Source organism: Anser brachyrhynchus (genome assembly GCF_964034855.1).
Source record: "Anser brachyrhynchus genome assembly, chromosome: 11".
Taxonomy (NCBI): domain Eukaryota; kingdom Metazoa; phylum Chordata; class Aves; order Anseriformes; family Anatidae; genus Anser; species Anser brachyrhynchus.
In genome coordinates, this window is record NC_137706.1 from 14,204,617 (window position 1) to 14,230,225 (window position 25,609).

Sequence of the window (25,609 nt, forward strand, 5' to 3'; positions counted from 1 at the left end):
GAAACATTTTGTCATTTAAACAAAGGGAGGAGGGCGGGGGAGGCTCCGCATCCATCGCTTGCTCTGTGCAATGGACAAATACTATCAGAAACAAAAAGCATGGCATAGTTAGCAGGAGCGGAGCTTAGTGCTTTAGATTTAATGATATGTATTTAAGTTCCTTTTAGGGGAAGCCTTCTGCAATCGTTGGGGGGGAAAAATCATGGTTTTAAAGGCTTCTGTCATTGTTGCATACGAGCCGAGCAGAAAGGCGCTTTCTTTGTCATCCAGGGGTTTATGGAAACACCTTAATGTGTCCTTTTCATAGGTGAAGCAAGGCGTACAAAGCAGCAGCGTGCCAACGCGTCCCCCCTGCCATCGGAAAAATAAATAAATGGAGGAACGCGGTGAAAACGGCCGTCGTAATCCACCAACAAAACGACAGCAAGGATGGTCTATCTCGGTAAATATTGCACGTCTCCTGCCAAATCCCTCATGGGCTATTGTCCCGCCATCCCCACCCCCACGCCACCCCTTTTATATGTCATTAAGGATTTTTCGCATACAACCAAACGAGCGGAGGGGAAGAATGCGCTCGCTCCTTCCCCACCAGTTGGATAAGCCATGACGAGGCGGCTGGGAGCCGGCGTGCAGAAAACACAGGGCAAATTAGGAAGTATGTTAATTCAATTAATATCACAGAGGGGCTGGCGGGCGGGGGGGAGAAGGGGGGGGGGGGTTATGCGTGCAGATTTTCCGCCCGAGGAAGGAGGTGGCAGAGAAAGAACTGGGGCATGCCAGCTCCCGTTATTGTTCTGCCTTCATTGGTAATTAGCAAGATAAGGAGGGGACGGCGTGAGGGAGGCAGCGTGGCGAAGACGAGGCAGCGCTGCACCCCACCTCATGCCCATGCGGCCATCTTACAGGCAGCGCTTGCCTCCCTCAAAATGGCCGCCAGGGCCCACGCTGCCTCAGGGCTGCGGCTGGCCTGCCCCGGCGGGCTCCTCTCTGCCCGGCCCTTGGCAGCTGGCACCGGGGGCTGGAAGCATGGGCAGCCACCCTGCAGCCCTGAAGGGAAAAAAGGGGGGCCCTGGGAGCCAGGGAGACGCCATCACGGGCCTGAGTGTGCCCACAGGCGGGGCGAGCGGCCATCTTAGCCCAGGCCGCTCGCTCACAGGGCCGAGGCGCCAGGTGCATAGCGCTCCCACAGCTTCTCCCCGAGCCTTTCTGACCTGAAAATTCAGCTCGTGGGGCTATTCACTACAATACACCTCTCCTTCACAAGGCAGTGCACGTTGCCAGGAACCTGCCTGTGATTATAGAGGTGGCTGTGCCCTCACAATGCCTGTCCCTTTAGGCACCTGCTGAAGCCGAGGCGGGCCTCAGGTCCACCCTGCACACAGGCAGGCGCTTTCAGTACACAGCTGCCTGTCTGGATGTGCCCCATAAATCCCGTAAGCTGCTGGAGACTGTGTCCCAACTGGGGTCTGACCCAGGGAAAGGTTTTGTGGACATCTACAGCAGCGCAGGTAGTTGGGCTGAGAGCTATGAGGGAAACCATGGCCTGCCCAGCCACCAGAACAAGTCACGGGCAAATCCTGCCTTTCTCCTGTGCGGAACAAAACAAATCCCAAGCTAAATCTGCAGAGGCACCCGTAACGAAAACACAACCTTCCCAAATTTCAATTTAACAAAAATTTAAAACAAAGTCAGTTATAAAAACGTAAAGGTAAGGTCATACAGATGACGCAAACAATGCTACACCTGGTGTTTCCCATTTCATGAGAACTTTACAGTGGAAACATCAATGTTGTTCCTCTCCAAATGAGTAAGCTCAAATACTGAATGAGGAACTCTCATCCGTGGTCTTGGGCTGTCCTCAGGATGGCTATAGCAATTACTGACATAAAAGCGGTATTTGGGAAGCATTTCATGTACCTTTAGCCAAGATGGGGCTATTTCGCGTGGCAAAACAGGCACATGACACACATAGAAGATTTGGCATCTGCTCCACTACACTGCTGAGAACCAGAGCACGCGTTACCCGGGCAAGAGGGCGATTACAGCCGCACGCAGACAAGCTGTGTTATACATCTCAGTTAGACAGTGAAACATAAGGGATGGCAGGCTAGCTACTCCACTCTGGGGTTGTCTACACGGAAAGCCACACCGTTATCATGACAGCCCTATAGGTCAACCGATTCTGCTGCTTGCTGCTCCGGTGCACATCTCCAACTCATATTCCAGGCCAAGACCGGCTTTCTCCAGTTTAGCTTAAAGTGCTTCCAGCATGACATAACCATATGCAGGACAGTCCTGCCTTCTGCTGAAGTAAATATCCACAGAGGTTGTACGCGTACAGCTCGTTGCTTTAAAATCCATCCCCCAACCATAAGTCTGTAGCTAGACCTGCCCTTCGGCTAACCTTTCTGTACTCTGCGCACTTCTGGGCTGTTCACAGTGCCCGTGAAACACTATTACACCCTGCTTCCCTTGGGTGCTAATCCTGCTTGTCAACCCAAAGGCAGAAACAGACGGTGGCTTGGCATTTTGATTACGTTGTGATCTGTTTGAACCTTCCAGACTCTTTTGATGTCTGTGCAAATTTGAAAGGGGGAGTTGCAATCCTCCAGAATGAAACTCTGCTATCGCACGGCAAAACATCTCGGGACTCCTGCGTCCATAGCCATCGCTAGATTTGGAGCAGGGAGGGGAGTTACAGCTCCTCCAGGAAGAGTCTGAATTTCAGGCTAACCAATTCTGGCCCTGAGCGGAGAACACCACGGGGACAGTGCGTTGCTCTTCAAACAAATGCATGCGTAGGGGAGTGTGCGCATGCACGGAGACACCATATTTATACAAATAGATGCATTCATAGGAAAATGCAAATAGCATCCTCTTCCGTCCCAGGCTCCCTTCGAGCTCCTGACATCCCAAGGTTTCAGAGGAGTACAGCCGAGCCTCAGATCAAACATTAGCCCTGCGGGGGTTCCCTCAGGGAAGCAGCCATGCACCGGGGTCTCTTCCCCGCTTCCATGCGAGGTTTCCCGACCCGACCTTCCTTGGGTGCTCTGTTCTGACACACATACAACGCGCACGCACACATGCAGAGCCTTTCTAAAAGGAGCTCTGGGAATTGAGCTCCGCTTCCTCCTTCTTCTAAATCAATTGTCATAAAACAGCTTTTGTTTTATTTTTAACAAAGCGACAGAAATAAATTCTGCTCACAGATCTTCCCACTCCCACAGCCCGGTCCTTTAGCACAAGCTGCCCAGTCTGCCTGAGGAAGCAGGCAGGAATGCATTCTGGTGCACAGAAACCAGCTCCTCTGCCCTTTCTCTTGAGCCCATTTCTTGTCAGGACAGCAAGACAGTGGGATGGGAAGAGGGCTAGATGGTGGGTGAGGCACTCTGAACCTCCCCAGCCCAGCCTCCAGTTGTCCCCTTCATCTGCAGCCCACTGAGGTGCCCGCTTTTGACCTGCATTTTTCCTTGTGCTCTGCAAACCACGGTGTCCCTCGCTCTTTGATACCAGCAAAAGGTGACCCTGCAGCAATCGATGGGCTGACATGCAACCTGTGTCAGCCCGAGCTCTGCCTGCCTGTGGCGCGTCCTCTCTCCAGGCTGGCCGAGGACCGGTCCCTCCTCCTGCATGGCCTTGCTCGCCCGGGCCCACAACTCAGACATGCAGAGACAGTTCTTGATGAAACCCATCAGTGGGTGAGTGGCAGCTGAGCAGGTACTGAGCAAGACGCGGGGCCAGACAGCAGCCAGGGGGGAAGGCAGCGGGTGGAGGGAACGTGCCTCAGGAGGAATACTCACAAAGGGCTGCTTTCATTAATAAAACATTCCCCCCTCGGTCGCCTTTTGATTTGGGTGTAAGAATTAACCCCATCTGCCCAACAGCACGCTACCTACCAAGTCATCTCTGCTGAGGAAGACCGTCTGACATGTGTCCGCTCAATTGCTACGCCTCCCCCTGCCCGTGCTCCTCGGCTCTCCAGACCCCCTCCAAACAGCTCCTGAGCCTCGCTGGGTCTGCCCTATTGAAGAGATCCTCTTCCCACAAGATAGATTAGACCCAGTGAAAATAGGCTTAGTGAAAATACCATTTCACTATTAATGCCCCCCCCGCCTTCACACTCTCACACACCCAGAAAGATTATAACAAATCCCGGTCACCTTTTGCCCCTGCTAACTACTGCTCCAGTCTTTGCACTGCACGCCGTCTACTGCGAGCCGGAGAGCCGGGCAGAGAGCAGTGCTGACATATACAGACACACATGTAGTCAGCAGTGGAGATACTCTGCTACAGAGCACAGATCTCCCTGCACATCGCCTCGCCCTGCCACAACACCCCAACCTGTCCCTCCGCGCTGTAATTGTAATGCCTGGTTCTTGGGCATCAGCAGAAAGTTCAGCAAAACCAGCGCCGGTTTAATCTTTCTGTTCGAAATTGGTGGGGGGTTGCTTTTACGTCACCGAGACATTTCTATTCTCTCCTCTGCCTTGACTTTCTGTTTTAAGTAAAGCCGAGATGCAGAGATGCCTTCGAACAGACAGCCCCTTCATTTTTCCAGAGGTGTGTTTTAATGAGTGACTCGCCTTCCAAAAAGGGGCCAGCGGAGGGGAAGGGCGGCAGATTCTCCACACAAATTCAATAGCTGGTAGGTTGCCATGGGCTAAAGCATTTCTTTGCACACATGAAGGGAAGGGACTCCGGAGCGCTAAGGGTTTTGCCTCCCATGAGTTATAGCTCTACCCTTCAAGAGCGGAATAAATGCTTTATCCCATTGCAGCCTGCGATGTATTCTACATAGATGGATTGATTTCCCCTATTGTTCTTAATAAATCCTGGCGCATGAAGAAACTCACTGCACAGCCATTTTTCCTGCCTTGTTCTACCTTGCAGAAGTAATAAGGGTCAGATGTGACTGCAGCGGGAAGCAAAGGCCGTACACAAGGCAGTACTTTGCTGGATGTGGTGGCTGTGCTTGCAGGGGCTTGGTGGGTGCAGACAAGCAACACCCTTCTCTCTGCTTATTTCTCCTGCCTGAGTCTAAGCGGAGGAAAACGGGAGCCATGGCAGGGCACCGAAGCACTGAGGGCAGCAGCTGCTGTACAGGCTGAGCCTGCATGAGCCCCCTTTCTCTTAACAAAACAAACCAACCAAACAAAATGCCAAATCCACTCCCCCGCTCAGTAACTCCCAGCTACCCAATTCAAACCCTCATTTTTATTTTTATTTTTTTTGAAAGGCTCTCACCCTCCCTATTGCTTTTTCTGCTCGCAACGGTTGCACCCATCCTCTCTCCCTGCTTCAGGAGGGAATTTGCCGGCCACAGCTTGGTTGGTGCCCAGCAAGGAGGCCGGGAAGCAGGTGGCTTTGCACGGACCTGCCTTGGCCGCCTGCCTCCAGGTCCACCCAGGCTCACTGGATTATCGCTGCTGGCCTTCTCTAGCAGCAGCGAACTGGCCCTGTTTCAAAAGCCTAGCTGGGAAATTTGGCTGCGGAGGAAGGGATCAGGTAAAAGAGCTGGTCCCCCATGCCCAGGTTGGCCTCGGTCCTCCAGCGAGACTCCCAGGGACTCACCTCTCCTCGCTCAGGTGGAGACGTCCCAGCCCTTCCCAAGGCATCCCACTCCGCGAACTCGCAGTCATGTCTGATTAAGGAAAAGAGAATTTGTCTGAATTAGAAAGAGGCTCCCACACGTACGGACGGGTGTCAAGCAGTTACCAAGTGTCACTCATGAAGAAATGGCTGGAAAAGAGACCTTAAATTTGGGACCGTGCAAACTCACGCACACGATTGCAATTGAGTTACGGAGCTTGGCATGCTTCAGAGCATACCTTGTGCAGACGCTTTCAAGCCCGTCCCCTCAGCTGAAATACACACGGCCACATAAAATACAGCCAGACACGGCCACGTCCTCTAATAAGGAAATAAAGCCGAGCGGACCTGCGTTGCCAGAGCCCAGAGAGCAACACTGTCTCTTTAATTTTCTCCCTGGCTATCTCATCCTTTGCACAAACTCTTTCCTCCCCGTGGCTTCTTCCAGCCTGGTGGGCAAAGTGGGAAAACATCATTAGGGAGGAAAAATAATTTAGTTTGTTAATCAGTATCCAGTGGTGGGAAACAAGAAAGACAGAGAGCAGGGCTGGCGGTTAGGGCTTAGGAAGGGCCAGCACAAAGCCCACCATTCATGACATCTGGGGCTGGGATTCTCATTGAATTAAACAGACACAAAGAGCAGAGGCATTTCATGCTCTCTTCACAAGAATTATCATATCTCCCTGGCACTAGGAAACCTTCAGCATGGGAGAGAGAGGAGAGAGAGAGAGAGAGAGAAAGAGAGAGAGAGGGGAAAGCGGGCAGGCTGGGTAGAAATATGGGGCAGGGTAGAGGAGGCTTTGTTCCAGGGCTGGATTTATGGATGGGATGCAGCGCGTTGCTTTGCTGGGAGAGACGGGGCCCTCGCGCGCTGGGTCTAATAAGAATCAGCAAACGTGAAGCAGGGGGCCCCTGTGTACCATGAAGCAGGGAAACCCGCGTCTGACAAGCCAGCAGAATAACCGCTCGCGTCTCGGGGCTGTGGAAGGATGCTGACGTTCGTCCGAGATGTGTCGTCTTGTGTGTGTGTCAGCGAGGCGGGGGGAGAAGGGGAGCGGCGAGGAGCATAAGCAGGAGACCAGGCAGCATCGTTCAGTCATGAAAATTAATTAGCTAATATGCAAACCATGGCTGCCTCTGCCCGCTGCCCTGCGAGCGCTCCCCGCAAAGCTACGGTGTGTGCCGAGCCTGTGACTGGGAATGACAGGGGCAGATTAGGCAGCTCCTTGGGACACGCCTCGGGACACAGCAAACCCACAGCCCATGAAAAAGGCGAGGAGGGGACGGTTAGGGTCCTCGGGGAAGGGGCAGAGCCTAAGGGTCGGGAGAAAGAGATGTGGGAGAGCCTGGGCACCGAGCTGAGACCAGGCATCACACTGCTGCAGCAGCAGGAATCGGGGTGGATCTCAAAAACCAGCCACCTTGGTGCCTGGTGGAGAGCGAGTGCATTTAGGGTTTAGACCGCAAGCTCTGTGGGGCAGGACCTGCCATCTCCTACAGGCTCATGCAGCAGAGAGCCCTCCTCCTCGGTCTCTGGGCATCACCAGAGGAGCTGCTTTAAATACTAATTGCTCCATGACCAAGACCTGTGAGCTGCCGAGAGCCTCCCTACAGCATTACCTGTGGGAAGAGGGGACAGATCTCTGACCTCACGTCCCCGGGGTGATTTGACCCCGTGCACTGGTGCCACAAGCGAGTATTGCTACCCGGTGATGGAGATGAGAAACTCCGGGCGACTTTGTGCAGCCCCATCCCCGAGGTCTCAGATCCCACTACAACATCATGCTTTTTTTTTTTTTTTTTGCTGGGAGCAGCCACGGGAGGAAGAGGGTGCAGGCAGCAAGTACCAAGGGAAAAAGAGGATAAAAAGGGAATGAAGAGATGCAGAAAGAAATTGATAGAAAAAATAAATAAATAAAGAGAGAAGCCCCTTCGACATGGGATGCGTGCGGTGAACGAAGAACGCGCTGGAAACAAAGGGATGCAAGGAGAGAGGAGAGGCTGGGGTGGGCATCGCGGCAGACATGTAGGTAAAAGTTGAAAAGGAAGCACTAATTAGCACCCAGACCATCACTTTCCATTAATAGCTTGTCACCGTTTCCTTGATGTTGCTGAGAGCAGGAAAGTTGGTATGTGTGATGCTTACCTGTCTCTATCTCATTAATAGAAGTCAGGGTGAGAACAGACGTTTATTGCCTGCATCCAGATAGACAGGCCCTTTGCTGAACTGAGATGCAGGAGAGAGGGGGAAAGTTATGAAAAAGAAGCTCGTGAAGCACCAGGCCGTACCCACACAATGGAAACCCAAAGCGTAGGTAGGTATCTGTGTCAGGAACAGCCCCCAGCAGGGACCAGGCTCCAGGAATCCACAAGGCAAAAAACCCTAAGGTCGTACAATTATAACCCAGAGCAAATACACTGCTGGCCGGAGAGTGTGCGCCAGTGTCAGCACCGGGTGTGTGCGAGGGGACAACACTGGACGAGACCCAGGAAAGTAAAACAAAAGAGCGGCCGCCTACTTCCCCAGACAAATTTGCTCACCTAGAGTCCGCTCTGCTACAGGGCAGGAAGAGCCAAATCTTTCCTGGTGGATATCGCGAGCCAGAATGGAGAAATTCCCAGTAAACAAAGGAAAAAAAAAAAAAAAAGCCATCTTGAGCACAGATAAATCTGCATTGCATGTAATCACCTCCCAGGTAAAGTGGAGGAAATTCTTCCGGCAGTTAAAAGAAGAGATTAGATCTCCCGTTTAATGCACAAAGGCCTCCCCTTTCCCTCCACCACGTGCGACGGCTCCCAGTAGTGTCACGGGGAAGAACGAGCGTGCAAGGCCAGGGTGCCAGGCAGCGGTGCCTGCGAGCTGGCAGTGCACGTCTGGCCGGGCGATGCCGGGTGCGTGCACGCTCCTGGGGACACGCTCGCTTCCACCAGCCCGCAGATTCACTGAACGTGCTGAAGATTCCTCAAGAGAAGGAGCCCGAACCTCCCCAGGAGTGAATGAGGCAAAACCAAAGGCAAAGAAAACATCAAGGCCGCTGCTGGAGGAACAAAGGCTTCCCCCTTTCAGCTTGGAGACATCTTCTTGGCCATTTAGCTCAGATCAAGTGTAGGCTCCGGTGACTCCCCCACCTATTCAGACGAGCACTTTCAATACTCTGATGGGTCTTTTCTGCTCCTCTACCCCTGCGCTCGCTGTCCCCAACCGAGGCGGTCAGCGCAGAAACCCTACCCTGAAAAGGCCTCGCTCGGACCGCGTGGTCGGGCACTTCAGAAGTTTGGAAATGCTCAATTTATGGCCGTCCCTGCAACCTTAATTCCACCTCGCTGTGCAGCCACCCTGGCCAGGGAAAGAGGGAGGGAGCTAAAAATAGGCTGTGACCGAGCCATCACAGCCCGCTGCGGGCACAGCCTGCGTTCACACCCCGTGGCCAAACCGCAGCCGGGTGCCCCCGACCTGCTTCGGCGCCTTAAACCGGGCACGTTTTTAATCCGCAGCAATCACGTGCATTCTAAACATACAGAAAATGTATTATTTATGGCTAATAAATAATAGATTGTTTATATAAGCCAAAAAAAAAAAAAAAGAAAAGAAAAACAATTGTACGCGAGGGTGGCGAATTCCCCCTCCCTCCGCCCCACACCCATCGCTGCCTTCGTCCTGCGCGGGGAGAGGGATTTGGAGCCCCGAGCCTCGGCACAGCTTTCTGCCACTGGGAAATACAGGGCTAATGTTATCTGGCAGCGGCAGAAGGCTGCTCTCCCGGGGCCGGCGGTGCAGGGAAGGTGAACCGCTGGGGCTGGCAGGACCCAGGCCCCGCACGCACACAAACGCAATTTTTTCCCCCCCCCCGCCCAGGACCTGGAGGAGCTCGCTCCCGGGAGGCTGGGACACGGCGCGGGAAGATCAGCTGGATGTGGAAAGGGATCGTGGAGTTGGCCGTGACTGTCCTCCCGCCCAGCCCAGCCGTGCCAGCGCACCGCAGCGCTCTACCCTGCTCCCGGTCTGTGATTATTTCAGTGAAACACCGATTTTACCCCTTTTTCCCCCCCTCCCCGCGCCACAAAAGAGGCAACCGAAGGGAAATTGCGATCCCGAACAATTCATAATTCAGCTAAACCTGAAAGGAATTTCGGGGACAAAGAATAGGCATTTCTCTAGCCGAAAAGCTTCCCCCCGCCGAATTTCAAGGGCCCGCAGCAAACAATGGGAGTGTCAGAGGTTCTCAAAAAGAAAAAAAAAAAGTTCAAGAATCTTTACAATAAAAAGTGTTAGGCAACACAGAGGTCAGAGCCAGCTCCTCCTATAATAAATAGCAGGGCTATCTTACATTAACTATAGGAGACATTTTAATGCAGTGCCTCAGCTTCGTGCTAATTATACTTTTTCACCATATTTTGAACCTAAGAAAAAATGTCATCAGTTAATTATAACAGATGAGGGAGTGTGAAGACTTCCTCAATAAATAATGCCTTGATATCTCATATCCAACAAGCTGCGCGCACTGCTCTGAAGGTGCCCAGAAATATGTCCTCTCAGGAAATATATCAAGAAATGATGGTCCCATAAGCTGGCTTTGTTTCCAAGCCTTGATTTTCGGCCCAATAATTAAGTGATTTTTATGGATCTGGGAGAGTAAAGGTCATGGGACTGCTGGAATGGTGCCAGAGACATTCAGCATAAGGAAAAAAAAAATCCCAAACCAAAACGAGATACAAAAGACCTCAGCAAATCCCCCCTATGGACACACACAAGCGATTTGGTGCTCCCCAGGTCCCATCCTCCTGTTCCTCCCAGCATCTCCATGGTAGTCTTGCACAGAAAAAGCCTGGTTTTAATGACACCAGGCCACCACGGACGGTGTGCTCAGCACCCAGCCACCGCCAGGCCCGTCCCTGCCTTCCACCCGCCCCAAGAAGGAGGGACCCCGTCCCCGTGCCACCCCTGGGTGCCCCGTCCCAGCTGAGGCCGGTGGGTGTTGGGGTCGTTTCGGAGGTCCGACCACCCCACCTTTCTTTCAGCTCCTTTCCCCACCCGGCACCCCTCACTTCCCCCTCTGAAGAGCTGGGATTTGGCGTGGGAAAGATGTCTTTGGGCTTTTCACAAATCCAGTATCCCCTTGAACCAAAACCAATTAGCCTGGCCCAAGGTCCTGCCATTGAGGGACTGTCCCTTCTTTTCAAACCCCCGCGGGCTCAATTGCTCTAAGGAGCCTGGATGTGAATGAGCAAAGCCCACTTAAAGTGGTACTTAAGGCCAGACCAGGGTGAAGGAAAAGAGAAAGCCTCTATAGGAACAGCGAGCTGAGTTTCCAAGAGACAGCTAACTGACGGAGATTGTGTTCTTTCCTCCCCCCCATTTTCTTTTTTTTTTCCCCCCACTCCTGAGCTTTCGAGGCGAATGCTCCTAACCAAACCTGAGCCGCTGAACAAACACGGAGGGCGGCACCTGAAAACGCCGACCCCAAAGCCCCGTCCGTCCTCACCCACGGCGGACACGGGCAGCCTGGCTGCGGCAGGGCGACGGCTCCGCCGGGCCAGCACGAGCTCAGGTCCCCAGCACGTGCTGCCGGCCGGGAGAGCAGCGCCAGACCTCGCTTCTGCGAGCCGGGCTCTTGGCAAATGCACCCCCGCCGGGTAAGAAACGCTGAAAAGCGGCAAACCCACCGGGGCAGAGTGACTGCAGGTGCCTGGTGGCACCGCACCCACCTCGCACCGCTGGTCCCGAGGGCTCCCAGGGGCTTGGAGTGGGAAGGGGTGACAAATTGCCCAGGTGCCGCGCGGCCAGACGCCAACACCTCCGCGCTCACACCTCGGAAAAACTCCCGGCACCCAAATTAGCACCTCGCACCCAAATTAGCACCTCGCACCCACGGAGCCGCGTGCGTCAGGGAGCCGCTGTCCGTGCTCTGCAGACCCGGGCACAGCCACGAGCAGGATGCGCCCTCAAAGCCACCGAGCTGTGCCCCTGGCTCTGCCCCTTCCCCGACGGCACGGACAAAGCCCGGGACGAGGGGCAGGTAAGCGGAGGCACCGTCCGCCTGAGTCAAGGGCGCACGGAGGGGGTGGGAGCCGAGGGAGACAAAAGAAACGAGAGAGCCAGGCCTCCAGCTTCACACCAGCCATTGCCAGGCGATTCCACAAAAATGCCCATTGATGGGATTTCATCCAGAACCGAGCGGCCGGGCTCACACAGCCCTGCCTCCATTCACAGGCAGCTGGTTCAAACGGCAGGCACCGAGCAGCCCCTTCTCCACCTGCCCCCGGAGCCGCACCGGGTTGGGCTTTCTCGGCTACCTGGTGCAAACCCCCTCACCTCGTGCCGGGAGCCCAGCCCGCTGCACGGGGGAGAAGTTTTGGGGAAAGAAGAGAAATAAAGAGAAGAGTTTGAGCACTCGACGTCCCGGGGCGTCGATCCCCCGGGGTAAACCCACAGCTGACGTTTTCCACTTACCCCCAAACCACGCACGCCGCTCCTTTACGCTCCTGGCTCCCTCTGCCCATCCCCAGCACTGCCTGAAGAACAAAGACATCAGGGCCCAGCTCCAGAGACCTCACCCGCGCCTGGCCTGCGCCGCGTCCCATCTCCTCCGCCAGAGCCCCACCGAGGAGGGAAGAGCCGAGGGCGCCGGGCGGCCCCCTGGGACCTGGGCTCTCCTCCCTGCCCACGGCATCGCCCCTGCCCCACAAGCGATGGGGCAGGGCAGCAGCAGGAGACCCCTTCCCTCCTGGGGGTGGGAGGAAGGATCCCGCTGACGCCAACAGCTACACGAGCAGGGCAAAGGCTCGGATGCGGGGGGACCCGTGGGGGCTGCCGGGATGTTTCGGCTGAGGTCCCGCTCGCCAAAATCCACCCCCGGCCCTAAGGAAATGAATCGGTGACCCCCTTCCGCCAGGGCTTCAAAAAGGGCACAAAGCGAGGAGCTGGCACCAGGCTGCAAGGAAGGAAAGAGGCGGTGGGTTTTGCACGAGGATGGGTTTACCCGGGGGCTTTATCCGCATCTTTGCCCTCCGCCCACGCGCACGAGCTGGCGAGGCTCCTGCTACGGTCCCCATCCTTCACTGCCAGCCTCAGCCTCCTTGTTAATCAGGCCGGGGCTGCCTCCGTGCCTCCCCCAAACGTGCAGGCAGGGAGGGCGGAAAGGAAGAATTCAGCGCTAGCAAAAATTCAACCACGGCTTCTCCCCGCTGGAAACTAAAGGCCAGACCGCTCCGTCCCCGCCTCAACCCCGTTTTGGGGGGGGACTGCTGTGGGTTACACCAACCAGCCCCACAGCCTGCGAAAATACCCGAAAAATCCGCCCAGAACGCGGGCTCTGGGGGAGAAAAAATTGAGGAGCCAAGGGTGGTTTCTGAACAACGGATCCAATAGCAAGGCGAAAAAGCTTGCTTCGATCCTTTGTAAGAGTTTACATGTAGACACTGATTTCCACACTTCCATTTTATTTCGTAAAATTATATATATATAATATGTATTTATATACACACATACAAACACATTTAGTATATGCGTGTATATATATATAATTTTTTTTTTCCTCCAATCCTCTTTTTAAATTTTCACCTTTTGCAATTACAAAAGCCAGGGACAGAAATACCTCCTGGGCTCTGCCAGCGCAGAAACACTCCCACCAAACAGATTTTCTCTACCACGCTGGTCGAGTGATTCCTCCTGAATTATATTCATTAGGAATTTGAATGTTTCTTTCCTCCATCCCCCATCAAATCATTACTCCGGAATAAATGCATTCATCAACCACCTTGCTCGGTTCTCTCCTGCTTTGTTCGCTCTAGTTTTAAAGCATCTCCACCGAAACCGTTTGCACCTGACTCGATGCTATCATACGGAAGGGGGAAAAAAAAAATAAATAGAAGAAGAATCGAATCGAGTGCCACTCACAATATTGTGGAAATAATTGGAAAATTATTTCTTAAAAATAACCGCCATGATAAAGGAGGGAAAGCACTACATTCCCTCCTCCCCACCTCCGATCTCTTCCACAATTTCTGGGATTGCATTGAGCATACATATTCCAGATGGGCTGGAGAGAAGGAGGTTGGTTCTTAATGACACGTCTTTCGCTGCCTTTGGAATGAATGATTCATTCGGATCTCGCCGAGACTCGGTGCCACAGTTGAGTTACATTTCTAGAAAATCCGTATCTTTAATTCTGGCGCTGCGTGTGGGACCCAGCAAATCATGGAATTACTGCTGTAACTTCGGATTAGTAACGCTCTCTAAATGATAGTCTAATTCCAGGCCTTCATGCTTTTCAGCGTTCACACTCACACAGCCTTTTCCCTGGGAGGCTTCCTGCGGAATTAGTGCTGCCGTCGTCGTCTCTCTCTGCCCTTTTTAATTTCTCCAATGACTCCTCATTAGAATACATAATACCAACAGCTCCTCAGAACTTTTCTTTCTCGCGGTATAGCCCAATTCAGGCTGAGATCCTTTCTCCTTACTGCGGTTATGGCGACGCTTTGCCGGCCCTGGAAGGGTGCACAGGCATATTTAGCTTTGCGGGCCTACGTGGCGTCTGACGCCATTCCCCCGTGCAAGGGCTGCTGGAAAACCTGCCTCGGGGCTGCGCGGGGCTCCCTCCTCTCGCCTCCCCGGTGGGCACGGGCGGCTCAGCCCCCCGACGCTGCCCTCGCCCCCAGGCCGGGCACCCGCAGCCCACCTCTGCCAGCGGTGGGAGCGCGGCCGCGGCGCCCCCAGCTCCCGCTGCGGCTCCCGGGGGGCAGAGACCCCGTGAGGAGCCCACTGGAGCCGCGGGAAGGGTTCTCCCTGCGGCCTCCCCGGGGATGTCACAGCCCACGGGGGCTGACGGCGGCGTGGGGACCATCCCCGCAGGATGCAGGCGAGGGGCTGGCGGCGATGCCCCGTGCGGACCCCAGGGTGCTGGGGGGGGCCCTGGAGACCCCAACCCCGGCCGAGGGCGCTCGCCCCACACCGGCTGGGGAAACGTGCTGGGGAGGCTCGGCGGAGAGCGCGGTGCTTTGTGTCGCCATGGGAACGGAATGCAGATTTGCCAATTGCTTTTTTTTTTTTCTCCTTCTTTCTTTCCTTTTTTTTTTTTTTTTTTTATTTGCCAGACATTGTAATACATATTATGTTTCAACTTCTCGGGCTTGCAGCGGAGGTGAGGGAGGCTTTGTGCCTGCCAACTGCTCGGCTCCCGGGGAAGCTGCGGGGCCGGCGGCTGCACGCCAGGAGGGGTGCACCCAGCAGCGGGACCCCTTCCCTTCCCAGGGGACCCCCCCCCCTCCCCGGGGACCCCCAGCTACGGACAAAAGCGAGAGCCAACGCGGGGGGGGGGGGGGGGAGCGATCGCGTTATCAGCGAGCTGACCTTCCAAGAGGGAGGCCAGAATCAAGCCAAAAAGGAAAAAAAAAAGAGAGAGAGAGAGAGAAGAGAGACAGGGAGGAAGAGAGAAGGAAAATATCCCAAAACCGGGGGGGTTTTGAGGTCGGACCCGCGGGGTGGGCACGGGGGAGGCTTTGTTAGGACAGGCGCCCGGGGCGCTCGCCCCCTCCAGCCTCCCGGACCCGGACCCGGCGGCCGCCCGCAGCCGGGAGCGGGTTTGTAGGGCTGCTTCCCGGCGTGCTGAGCCCCGGAGCGCTGCGGGCGTGTGCGCGGGGCTCGGCCGCCTCTCCCCGCCCTCCCGTCCCGCCGCCCGGAGCCCCGGGAGCGCCCCGACGGGGCGGGCGCGGCGCTTACCTGGAGCCCCGAGGTGGCGGGGCCGCGACTCGCCTCTGCTCCGGGCTCCAGCGGCGCCGGTCCTGCTGCAGCCTCTTCCCCGGGGGCGAGCAGGTTTGGAAGTCATTTCTACTTTCGGTTATCTAGCTTTATGATGGCTCCACAACACTCATACAGCTAGATAACCAAAGACAGAAACATCCCTCCGGCGGGGCTGCCGTCGGCTGCGGGGAGAGGGCACACGGCGGAGGGGGTGGGGAGAGGGGAGGCAGAGCGGCCGGGATCTGCCAGCGGGGAGCCACAGAGGGAGAGAGAGAGGGGGGAAAAAGGGGGGAAAAAGAGAAAAAAAAAAAAAAAAAAGATAAATACGAGGAGCGGAGGAGACGGAGCCGCGCTGCGGGAGCGAGCAAGGCACCGTAAGGGGCTGCGGGGAGCCGAGCCGTGCTGTGCCGAGCCGGGCAGAGCCGAGGCGAGCCGGGCAGAGCCGTGCCGAGCCGAGCCGAGCCGAGCCGAGCCCCGCGCGGTCCCGACCCGGGCGGCAGCAGCAGCGCTCCCGCTCCCGCCCCGCCGCCCAACTTCTACTCCCCTCGCATGGTAATCGCCCCCTTTGGGAAGTGACGTCACGCGGCCCCCAGCCAATCGGCGGCCCCGCATTTAAATCCGCGCCCCCTTTTCCCGCGTTTTGGCGCCCCGGCCCCGGCCGAGCCCCCGCTGCTGGACGGGGCGGGCGGGACGGGGCGGGCTCGGCACGGCTCGGCACGGCTCGGCGCGGAGCGCAGCGGAACGCCCCCAGCTGCACCCTCCTCCCGCGGCGCCCCGGCACCCGCCTGCCCCCCGCCCGCCGCGCTTCGCCTCCCCGCCCGTGCTGGAGGAGCCGCGTTGTGGGGTGCCCCCCCCCCCAGCCCCATAGTGCCCCCCTCGGCAACAACGAGGGGGCACGGGCGGGCAGCACCCCGGCACGGCACGGCACGGCACGGCACAGCGGACCCACCTGCAGCTAACTTCCCTCTCCTTGTCCTTCGCCCTCCCTTCGCCCTTTCCCCTCTCCCTTTCCCCGGCCTTTCCTTTTTCCCCTCCCTTCCCTTCCCCGTACATTTTCCTTCCCTTCTTCCCTCCCCTTTCCTTCTGCCTTTCCCCGGTCCCAGCACGCCGTTGCCCCCCCCCGTCCCTCACAGCCTCTCCTCCTGCAGCAGCGCCCGCCCCGTCCGGCCTCTGCACCTGGCCGGGCGTCGGGGCAGCCCGGAGGGCGCCTTCCCCGCAGCCAACGCGGGGCCGAGGAGCAGCCGGGCCGGGAATACGCCTGCGATCCCGCCCGGATCCTCTCGACACCCCTTTTTCCCCTCGGTTTTCATTATTTCCCCTCTAGGTTTTGCTCTTTCCCTTGCCGGTTCTTAGCGCGCCGTGCGTGTGGCGACGAACGCGGCGCATACAAATCCAACAGCAGCAATAAGAATAATAAAATGCCGGGAGGTAAATGTGATTATCTGGGATGCTTATCTGACCTGCCCCGCAAAAAAAAAAATAAAAATAAAAATAAAAATTGTAATCCGTCGCCGCTCCTAAACGTTGCTTTGCCTTAAATCTGAGGCTTAGCTAAAACGTGACCTGCTGCGAAACGGGGGAGCCGCGGAACGAAGCGATCGCTGCGGGAGCAGCCGCGGCTGAGCGCAGCCTGCCGGTCCCGGCAGCTCCGGCTCCCGGCGAGCTCCGCTCGGCTTCTTTATTTCTTCCTCTCCTCGCTTCCCCCCTCCCCGCCTTTCCTTTGAATAATAATAATAATAATAATAAAATAATAAAAATTAAAATAAAATAAAAATAAAAATACGGGATCTCAATTAGGCTGAAAGCTCAAAGCTCAGCCCTGGCAGCCCCTCCGCGCTCCCGGCGCGCAGCCGAGCCGAGCCGCCCTGCCTGCCTCCCGGCTGCCTTCCTCCTCCTCCCTAACGAGAAACGGGCCCGGGGGTGCCCCGGGCACCCCGACGGGGCTGCGGCGGGTGGGGAGGAATCTTTGCTCCTTCCCCAGCCCCTCGGTGCCATCCCCGCGCCCCCGAGCCGCTCGGGAGGGGGCTTGGCTGAGGTTATTCTAACCTGCCCTGGAGAGAGAGGAAAAAAAAATAAAAATAAAAATCCACTACAAATCGGATCTCCTTAATTTTCCGGCTGTGGATTTTCCCCTAATTTATTGCTGCCGTCGTTACGGTGATTGCTGCCCGTGCGTTCCCCGGCCGGGGCCGGGGAAGGTGCCCACCGGCCCCGCTCCCCGGGGCTGCCCCTCGGTGGCGGCGATACCGAGCGGTGCCCGCAGCCCGGTGCCCACGAAAGGGGCTCTCCCGGGCCACGGCCCGGCCTCAGTTTCCCCCCGGGGGTGTCCCCGTTATCCCCCAGCCGCGGGGAGCACCGGGGGGCTGCCGGCGGCGGCGGCGATGCGGCCCCGCTCCGGTCCCCGTCCCCCTGCTGGGGTACAGGGAGCGGGCCCCCCTTTCTCCGCCGGGTAAGGGAAGGGATTTCTCTCCGCAGAAATAAATCCCGGGATTCTTCCCTGCTGCTTTTCGGCAACGCTTCGCTCGGCTCCGAGCCCCCCGCCTCGACCCGCTCCGTGCAGGTGGAGGCCCGGCACCTAGGAGAAAAACGCTGCTGGCCTTTGGGGGATTTTTTCCTACCGCTTGGGCGTTGGTTTATATATTTTTATTTTTATTATTATTATCATTTTTATTATTATTTAGGGCGCAGTTTAAGCAGGACGCGTACAAAATGGCTCCTTGGCACATCGCAAAGCAGCGGCGAGCGGAGCGGGGAGCGAGCGGGGAGCTCCGGAGGCCGCAGCGGGCAGAGCCCGGAGGCAGCCAGCGCCCGGCCTCACCTGGGGGACCGGGAGGGTCGGGGGGGGGGGCACCGGGATGGGGGGCACCGGGGACTGCCCTTCCCTGCACTCACAGGCAGAACAACGGGGGAAAACGACCCCTCGGGCCGCGGCCCGGTTTAGCCGAGAAGGACGGTGAAAAAAAAATATTAAAATAATAATAATTAAAAAAAAAAATTAAAAAGCGGGGAGGTCTCCCAAACGGCCAGGCGGAGGTTCTGCCTCCCCGACGGGGCGGGGCGGGCAAGGCTCTGGCCATGGTGCTGCAGCCGCCGCCGCTCCGCGCCCGCGGAGCCTCCGCGCAAATCCCCCCGGGGGGGGGGGCGGCCCCGGAGCCCCCCGCTTTTTGTAGGGCACCCCCGAGGGCAGTGGGAGCGGGAGCGGCCGGTGCTCCCCTTCCCGCAGCCGGGCAGCCCGGCCCCGCCGGCCGCCCCTCGGAAGGGCCCCGCCGGCCGTGCCGGCCGCTTGCCGGGCGGCCCCGCGGCTCCCGAAGGCGCCCGCCCTGCCCCGAGCCCCGCTGCCTTCCCCTCTTTACGCCCCGCGCGTCTGACGTCACTTTTCTTTAATTAGGAGAAGTTATTTTTAGCCAACCTAGAGTAACCCCCCGCGCCTCGCCGCCCCGAGCCGCATCTCCTCTTAATTGTGTGTTGTTTTTTTTTTTTTCTTTTCTTTTTTTCCCCTTTTTCCTCCCACAACCGGGGCTTCGCCAACTTCACGCGGAAGCGGCGGCTCCCGACGGGCGTTGAGGAAACGTGTTGCTTTGTTTAGCAATTAAAAGCCACGTCTAAAGCAGCCCCGGCGCTGAAAAGGCTCCGCCGCAGCGGCCCGGCCCCCGGCTGCTCTTTCCTGCGGCTCCCGGGGCCGGGACGAGGCGGGGAAGGGGCCGGGGTCCCGGCCGCTCCTGGCCCGGTGGGGCCGGGCACGTCGGGGGGGGGGGATCCGGGCGGGTGCAGGCTCCCAGGGCACCTGCACCGCTCCCGGTCGGGTTTCCTTAAGGCTGAGGCCTAAAATGCGTTTCACTTCCAGGGAGACACGGGAAAAATAAATAAATAAATAAATAAAAAAGCCGAGGAGATAAGAGTCCGCGGGAAAGGGAGAGAAGAGGGCAGATAGGGGAGAAAAAATGAAGTAAGAGAGAATTGAAGAAAAATTAAAAAGAGAAAGAAAAAAATGCGAAAAATAAAAGGAAAGAAAATAAAAGGGAAAAAAATAAAGCGGAGATGCAGAGAGAAGCGAATGCGAAACAAAAAAAGCCTCCAGCCGCTGGCAGACCGCAGCACGGGCAGCGGCGCCCCGGTGCCGCTCTATCCGAGCAGGGGAGCGGGGCGCACGGTGCCCCGGTGCCCCCCCCGGCCCCCCCCTCCCCGCAAAGCGAGGCCCCGCAGCAGCCCCCGCTGTGCCCGGAGGAGAAATTGGGGGAGCCGGGAATTGACCCCGGGGCCTAAAAGCTGGATGTGCCGGGAGGCTCGGCCCCGGTCAGGCGTTTTTTGCGGCGCCCACCCCTCCGGCCGGCGAGCGGAGACATTTGGGGACAATTTGGCTGCCGCCGGCACAGCTCGGCCCCGGCTCCCCGCCGCCCCGTCGGGGCACAGCCCGCCCCGTCGGGCTGCCCGGTGCCGGCCGGCCGGGGAGAGGTTGCCCGGAGCCAACTCGCCCCCGGCAGCAAAAGGTCGCCCCGTGGCCGTTCTCCCCCCGCTGGCCTCCCCCCTGCGCCTCCCCCCCCCGGCCGCCGCCGCTCGCCGCGGGCTGCTCAGCCCCGACGGGGGGGGGGGGTCCGGGCCGGGGCAGGGAGCGGCGGGGGGCGGCCCGCTCCCCCGGGAGAGCCTCGCAACTTCCCCGCGGGGACCGGCCCAACTTCAGCTCCCCTTTCCCACCTCCCTTCCGTCCTCCCCCCCACCCCAGCAACCTCCTCCCGGGGCCACGTCCCCATCACCCCCCCGCCCCCCCCCGCGCCCTCCAGCCCCCCGGGGGACCCCCGATGGCGGCGGCGACGCCCGGCCGCGACACTCACGCTTGCAGCCGGGGCGAGGGCAGCGGCGGCCGTCCCTGGACGAAACGGGCGGCGTTGGGGAGAGGGGGGGGGTGGGGGGGGGGGAAGAAGGACGGCGACCCCCCCCCCCCCAGCCCCTCCCCGGGCGGGCGGGCAGAGGGGCGGGCAGGGCTGCCCCGGGGCGAGCAGCGACCCCCGCGGCCGCCGTCCCCTGGGGGTGGCCGGGCACGGAGCGATGGGGGCGGCTGCTGCCGGGCTCCCCGCCGTCCTCCCGGCGGCTGCCGGTGCCGGTTGTGGCTGCTGGCCGGGAGCTGCCGCCGGCGGCAGGCTCTGCCCGCACTGACGTCAGCCCGGCAGCCTCCGATTCACTCCAACCATGGCGGAGAGGAGGAGGAGGAGGAGGAGGAGGAGGAGGAGGAGGGAGGAGGAGGAGGAGGAGGGAGAGGGGGAGGGGAGGAGGCGGGGGAAAGGAGGGGGAGAGGAGGAGGACGGGAGGAAGGTGGCGGCGGCGGGGGTTGCTTGCTGCCAGGCTCCGGCGAGCACAGCCCGCAGCCCCTCCAGCTCGCCCCGTAATTACCCCCCGGAGGATGGGGCTGCGAGGGGCAGAGGGGCCGCTCCCCCCCATCCACCCCCCTTATCCCCCCCCCCCCAGCCCCCCCCCACCCCCCGGCGAGCCGCCCGCCCCCTCGGGGCCACCTTGTCCCGCTGCGGGGCTGCCGCCTCCCCCCTGCCCTGCCCGGCCGGGGGCCTCCCCTCTGCCCCCCCCCGGCGGGGCACGGAGCCCCCCGGAGCCCCCTCGGGGTGTCGCCCCCCCCGGTCCCCGCAGGAGCAGAGCCCCGAGGCGAGCAGGAAGGGGCCGCGGCCGCCCCGCTGCCCAGCGCTGCCCCCGGGGCTCTTTTGGCACGGCCCGGCCCGGCCCGGCCCCGCTGCCGCACCGCTGTCCAAGTGCTGAAAGTCCGCACGGCTCCCCGCGGCGGGGCGGCACGGCTCGGCTCGGCACGGCCCGGCACGGCTCGGCACTGCGGCCGTCGGGCAGAGCAGCACCTCGGGCTTTCCCCGGGGTGCGGCCGCGGCCCTGGCAGCGGGGGGAGCGAAAAAGGCTGAGAGTCCCTCCTGCGCCGAGCCGTGCCGAGCCGTGCCGGGCCGTGCCGAGCCGTGCTATCCCGCCCCGACGGCCAGGCCGAGCCGGGCGATGCTTTGCCCCGCCGGTAGCCCGGCGGCAGGCGGAGGCGAGCTGGCAGCCGTCCGGCACGGCAGGTGCCGCCTGCGCTCCTCTCCTTCCCTCTCCTCCTTCCTCTTGCTCCCCTCTCCATATTTCCCTGGCTTAATTCCCCCTTTTTATATAATTACACACGTAGCGCCTCGCCTGCAGCCTCTGCAGCAAGGAAAAAAATGTAAAATAAAACAACGACAAAAAAATAAACCACCCTCCTGGCACACCTTTACTTCGCTTCCGACCTTTTTTTTTCCTTTTTTTTTTTTTCTTTCTTTTTCCTCGTCTTCCTTCCTGCGGTTAACCCGGCTGCTGGTTTTTTATCTCGGATTCTCTCAAAGCAATGCCCCGGACCGGCTTTGGGGAGCCTCTCGCCGCCCTGGCGAGCACGCAGCCAGCCCCGGACGGGTTTTCTCTGTAGGAGAAAATAAACCGATCGAGACCGAGGGGTCTGGAAGAGCCGAACTCGCCGCCTCGCCTTTACATTGGGGTTTTTAAATTTCCCCGTTATTTTCCCTTTTTTTTTTTTTTTTATTTTTGCGTCTGCGAGTTGCCACGAAAGGAAATATAACCCCAAACGCCACCGCCAGCAGAAACCGGAGCTCGTTGCCAAATTCCGTAGTATTTTATTTTAAAAGCAATTAAGTAACACCATAAAAAGCGTCTTCTCCTCTTCCCGGGGAGTGTAAGAAATCCTTTTGCTCACCCAGAGTCGAAACCTAATGGCATTGTCGTTAAACACGAAAAGGAGAATATTAAGAAATTGCAACACTCCCTCCAGAGCGCTCCCCCCCTCCCCAGTTTATTTGCCCTAATAATTAATTCACAAGAGCTTAACTTCGGTGTAACCCTGGCGGTCTTTTCATTAAAAAATCCCCGCGTTTCCTATTGAATTAGCTCTGCTCCATTGTCGCTGAAATGAAGACGCCAAACCAACTTTTACCCTGAGCATTTTCTCACCAGCCCAAAGAAAAGTCTCTCCCCTTTTTCTTTTCTCCGATTTTTTTTTTTCTTTAATTCAAGCACCCAGGCGATGGACGTGTCCTGCAATTTAACTACTTTCAAATTCTTTGTTCGGGTCCCACTGGGGCTCTATTGTCACCCTATTGAGAGAGCTTATTGCCAAGTCAAGCCTGAGTGAATTGAGACACGCACGGGAGGAGCCCGGGGCTGGGAGCGGGCTCCGGGGGCTGCTCCTCCCGGGGGACCCCGGCCCAGCCCCGACGGACGGGGCAGGGTGCGGGGCACGGGCTGCCCGCAGCCCCCGGCACCACCGCCACCGCCTGTCCCCCCCCCGGCCGCTTCCAACCTCCCCCCGGCCCTAAGACGGAGCCCGCAGCCCCTCCAGGGCCCTGCCCCGCGATGGGGAAGGGGACGGGGATGGGGCAGGCCCGGCTGTGCCCCCCCCCTTGCTTCCCAGCCCCCGGTTCCTTCGCGACCCCGCAGCGCCGGCACCGCCCGTGCCCGCAGCTCCGGGCGGAGGGGACTTACCTCGGGTGCCAGCCTCCTCCCCCGCCGGCTCGCCCCTAGTCCCAGAAAAAAAAAAATAAAAAAATAAAAATAAAGGGGGTTTTGGGGGGGTCTTCCTCCCCTGCCAGCCCCCCCGGCCCCTCGGCTCGGAGCCGGCTCCCGGCCGCCTCCCCTCGCCCTCGCCCTCGCTCACTTTCGGAGCTCCGGGGCTGGTCTCCCGAGCAGGAAAAAGAGGGGGCTGCTTTTCTTTTCCCTTTTGCTGCCCCCCTCCCGCTCCCCCCAGGCTGGCAAGGGGGGTGCGAGCTGCGGGGAAGTGTCGTGTCAGGAGAAAAGGCGCCGGGAGCGCGGTGCCGGGCACGGATTCCCACGTAAGCCCGTACGTCACCTATAAAATGCCCATTTCTCGGCTCCTGGAGAGGCGGCACAAGCCCCTCTCTGCCCGGGGAGATGCTGCGCGCCTCGGCAGCCGGCTCCCTCCTCCCGCGGCCCCCCCACGGCCGCCCCCCGAACCGGGGGGCGAAGGCAGAACCGGGGGGTGCCGGGGGGCAGCGGCCGCTTCTCCGCCTCCCTCTCCTAAAGAAACGCGTGGCCCCGCTCTGTCCCCCCCTAAAAATAACCCCAAACGCCCTCCCGGAGCCCTCCGCACCCCCCCCCCCACCCCCGGTGCCCTTCTCTGGAAGGGTCCGGGGGTCCCGCACCGGCCGCCCCCTCGACGTGGCGTTCCCCCGGGGCCGTGCCCCCGGCGACTGGCGAGCCCTTGACCCCTGGCCCCGGCGGCCGGGGGGCGGTGGGGTTAAACAAAGTCCCGCCGCCGCCCCATTGTGCGGCCCGCAGCCCCCAGCCCCGCCGGCGGCAGCTCCGTGCCCGGCCCCGACGGGGCGCGCAGGGCTGCGGGCTTCCGACGGGCAGACAAAGGGCCCGGGGGGGAAATCCCCCCTGCCGCCCTGCCCCGGCTTGTGCCTGCATCCCCACCGGCCCCGGCCCCGGGGAAATTCCTGCGGGCTTTTTCCCAATTTATCTTTATTAGTAGTATTTTTTTCCCCCCTCTCCGCGCGTTAGGAATCGGCGGTGGCGGCGGCGTTTCGGGGAGAATTTATTTCATTTATTTCTTTTTTTTCGTTTGAGGAGGGAGCGATTTTTTTTTAGTGGGGTGATTTCTTTTTTTTTTTTTTAATTTTGTTTTTTCGACCGTGATAGAAATAACCAGAGCGGAGACCGCACAGAAGATCGGCGTGAAAACAAAGCACCGCAGGGGAGGACGAGACCCCCCCCGCGCGGTGTATGTCGCGCCGGTCGCGATAGCGGCGCAATTGCGGACACAAAGAGGGGCCCAGGGCGCACGCCCGAAGCTCAGCCTCGCCTTTCTCCGAGCGGGCTGCAGGGGCCGGGGCTGTCCCCGTGTCCCCGCACAGCTCCGTGCCAGGAGCCGCCGGTCCCCGGGCAGGTGACACCGTCCTGTCCCGGCCCGGCCCGGCCCCAACCGGCCCCCGTGCTGCCGTCGGGGCTGGTGCTGGGAGCCGGGGCTTTGTCCCCGCTCTGCCCCGGCCCTCGGAGCGCTCCGCGGGGACCCGAGGATCGGGGGCAGGGTCCCCGGTGCCTCCCCCCGGCGCCCTGCGGGGGAGCGGAGCGGGGACGGAGCCGTCGGACAGCGGAGGGACGGCGCCCCGACGGCCCCGGCCCCGGCCCCGGCCCCTGCCCCGGGTGAGCGGCCCGGAGCGGCCGCCAGCAGCGGGACCGCAGCGACACCTGGTGGCTCGGCTCGGCTCGGCTCGGCTCGGCTTGGTTTGGCACGGCCTGGCACGGCACGGCACGGCCTGGCACGGCACCAGACGGCACGGACGCCCTGCGGCACGGCTTAACCCGGCGCAGCACGGCTCGGCACGGCCCGGCACGGCTCGGCACGCCGCAGTGCTCCGGCTCGGGAGCCACCTTCCCAGCCCCATCGCTTCCATAAAAACCCTTATAGGGCCGGGAGCCTGCTCCCACCTGCCCTGTCCCCTGTCCCCTTGCACCCTCGGGTCCCCCTCTGCATCCCATAGCACCCGCGGTCCCCCGGGGCTCTCGGCCGCCCTGTCCCTCGCCGCGCCGTCCCCACCAGTGCCACGCAGCCTGGTGACGGGGACCCCAGTGCCACGCTCAGCCCGTGCCCAGCTCCCACCCGTGCAGCCCCACGGCCCTCAACCAAGCTGGGTCGGGCGATGGGGTCCTGGGGGCGTCCCGCTGCGTGCCAAGCTGCCCCCAGGCCTCCGAGCTGGGAGGTTTTGGGGTGCCCTCGTGGAGCACTTCTGGTGGCTGTGAGCACCCCGTAAGCGTCGGATGGGGGCAAAATGGTGAGAAAAGCAGTGCCCGGGGTGGGGCTGTGCCCCCTGCCAGCCCCCCCCGGCTGTGCCCCTGGGGTGCCCCAGCAGCCCCTGCCCCGCTGCTGTTACAGACACGGGTGATCCCATAGATTCCCCCGCAGAGTCAGCAGCCGCCTTTTTTCGCGCTGCTTTTAAATAAAGGAGCAAAACGCACGGAGCGCTCGGGGCAATAACAGGGGCGGGGAGGCACCAGCAGCCGCGGGGCACCGCAGCTTTAGGCTCCCCTACAGCCACGCCTGGGGGGACGCCCTGCGTCCCCTGTGCCTGCCCCGTTTGATTTTCTTGTAGATCCCGAAGAAAAGAAGCAGGGAGGGGCAAAAATAAAACGAGCAGCCTGATTTTTCAGGCGGATTTCTCTACGACCGCGGCAGGACTCGAACCTGCAATCTTCTGATCCGAAGTCAGACGCCTTATCCATTAGGCCACGCGG

The 25,609-nt window shown here is 59.6% G+C and overlaps 2 protein-coding genes across 10 annotated transcripts in view; both read right to left on the reverse strand.

The window, feature by feature from the left end:
- Nucleotides 1-19,853, reverse strand: part of LOC308200986 (uncharacterized protein) — a 39,043-nt gene extending 19,190 nt beyond the window's left edge. For 2 of the 9 annotated variants that reach the window (XM_080607651.1, XM_080607649.1), the window contains exons 1-3: nt 15,308-19,853; nt 8,131-8,173; nt 5,572-5,641 (exon numbers count right to left, since the gene is read on the reverse strand). In XM_080607651.1, coding sequence (XP_080463777.1) covers nt 5,572-5,641; nt 8,131-8,173; nt 15,308-15,413 — 219 coding nt within the window. In that variant the 5' untranslated portion in view covers nt 15,414-19,853. The other 7 variants (XR_013955975.1, XR_013955976.1, XM_080607652.1 and 4 more) reach the window with 6 other exon arrangements.
- LOC308200949 (uncharacterized protein) lies at nt 16,033-25,597 on the reverse strand (the record flags this gene model as incomplete). The annotated part of the gene is made up of 5 exons (XM_080607567.1): nt 16,033-16,048; nt 21,099-22,068; nt 22,841-22,875; nt 23,013-23,863; nt 25,560-25,597. The coding sequence occupies 4 exons, from the start codon at nt 25,595-25,597 to the stop codon at nt 21,991-21,993; spliced, it is 1,002 nt and encodes a 333-aa protein (XP_080463693.1). The 3' UTR covers nt 16,033-16,048; nt 21,099-21,990.
- Nucleotides 25,598-25,609: the final 12 nt, after the last annotated feature.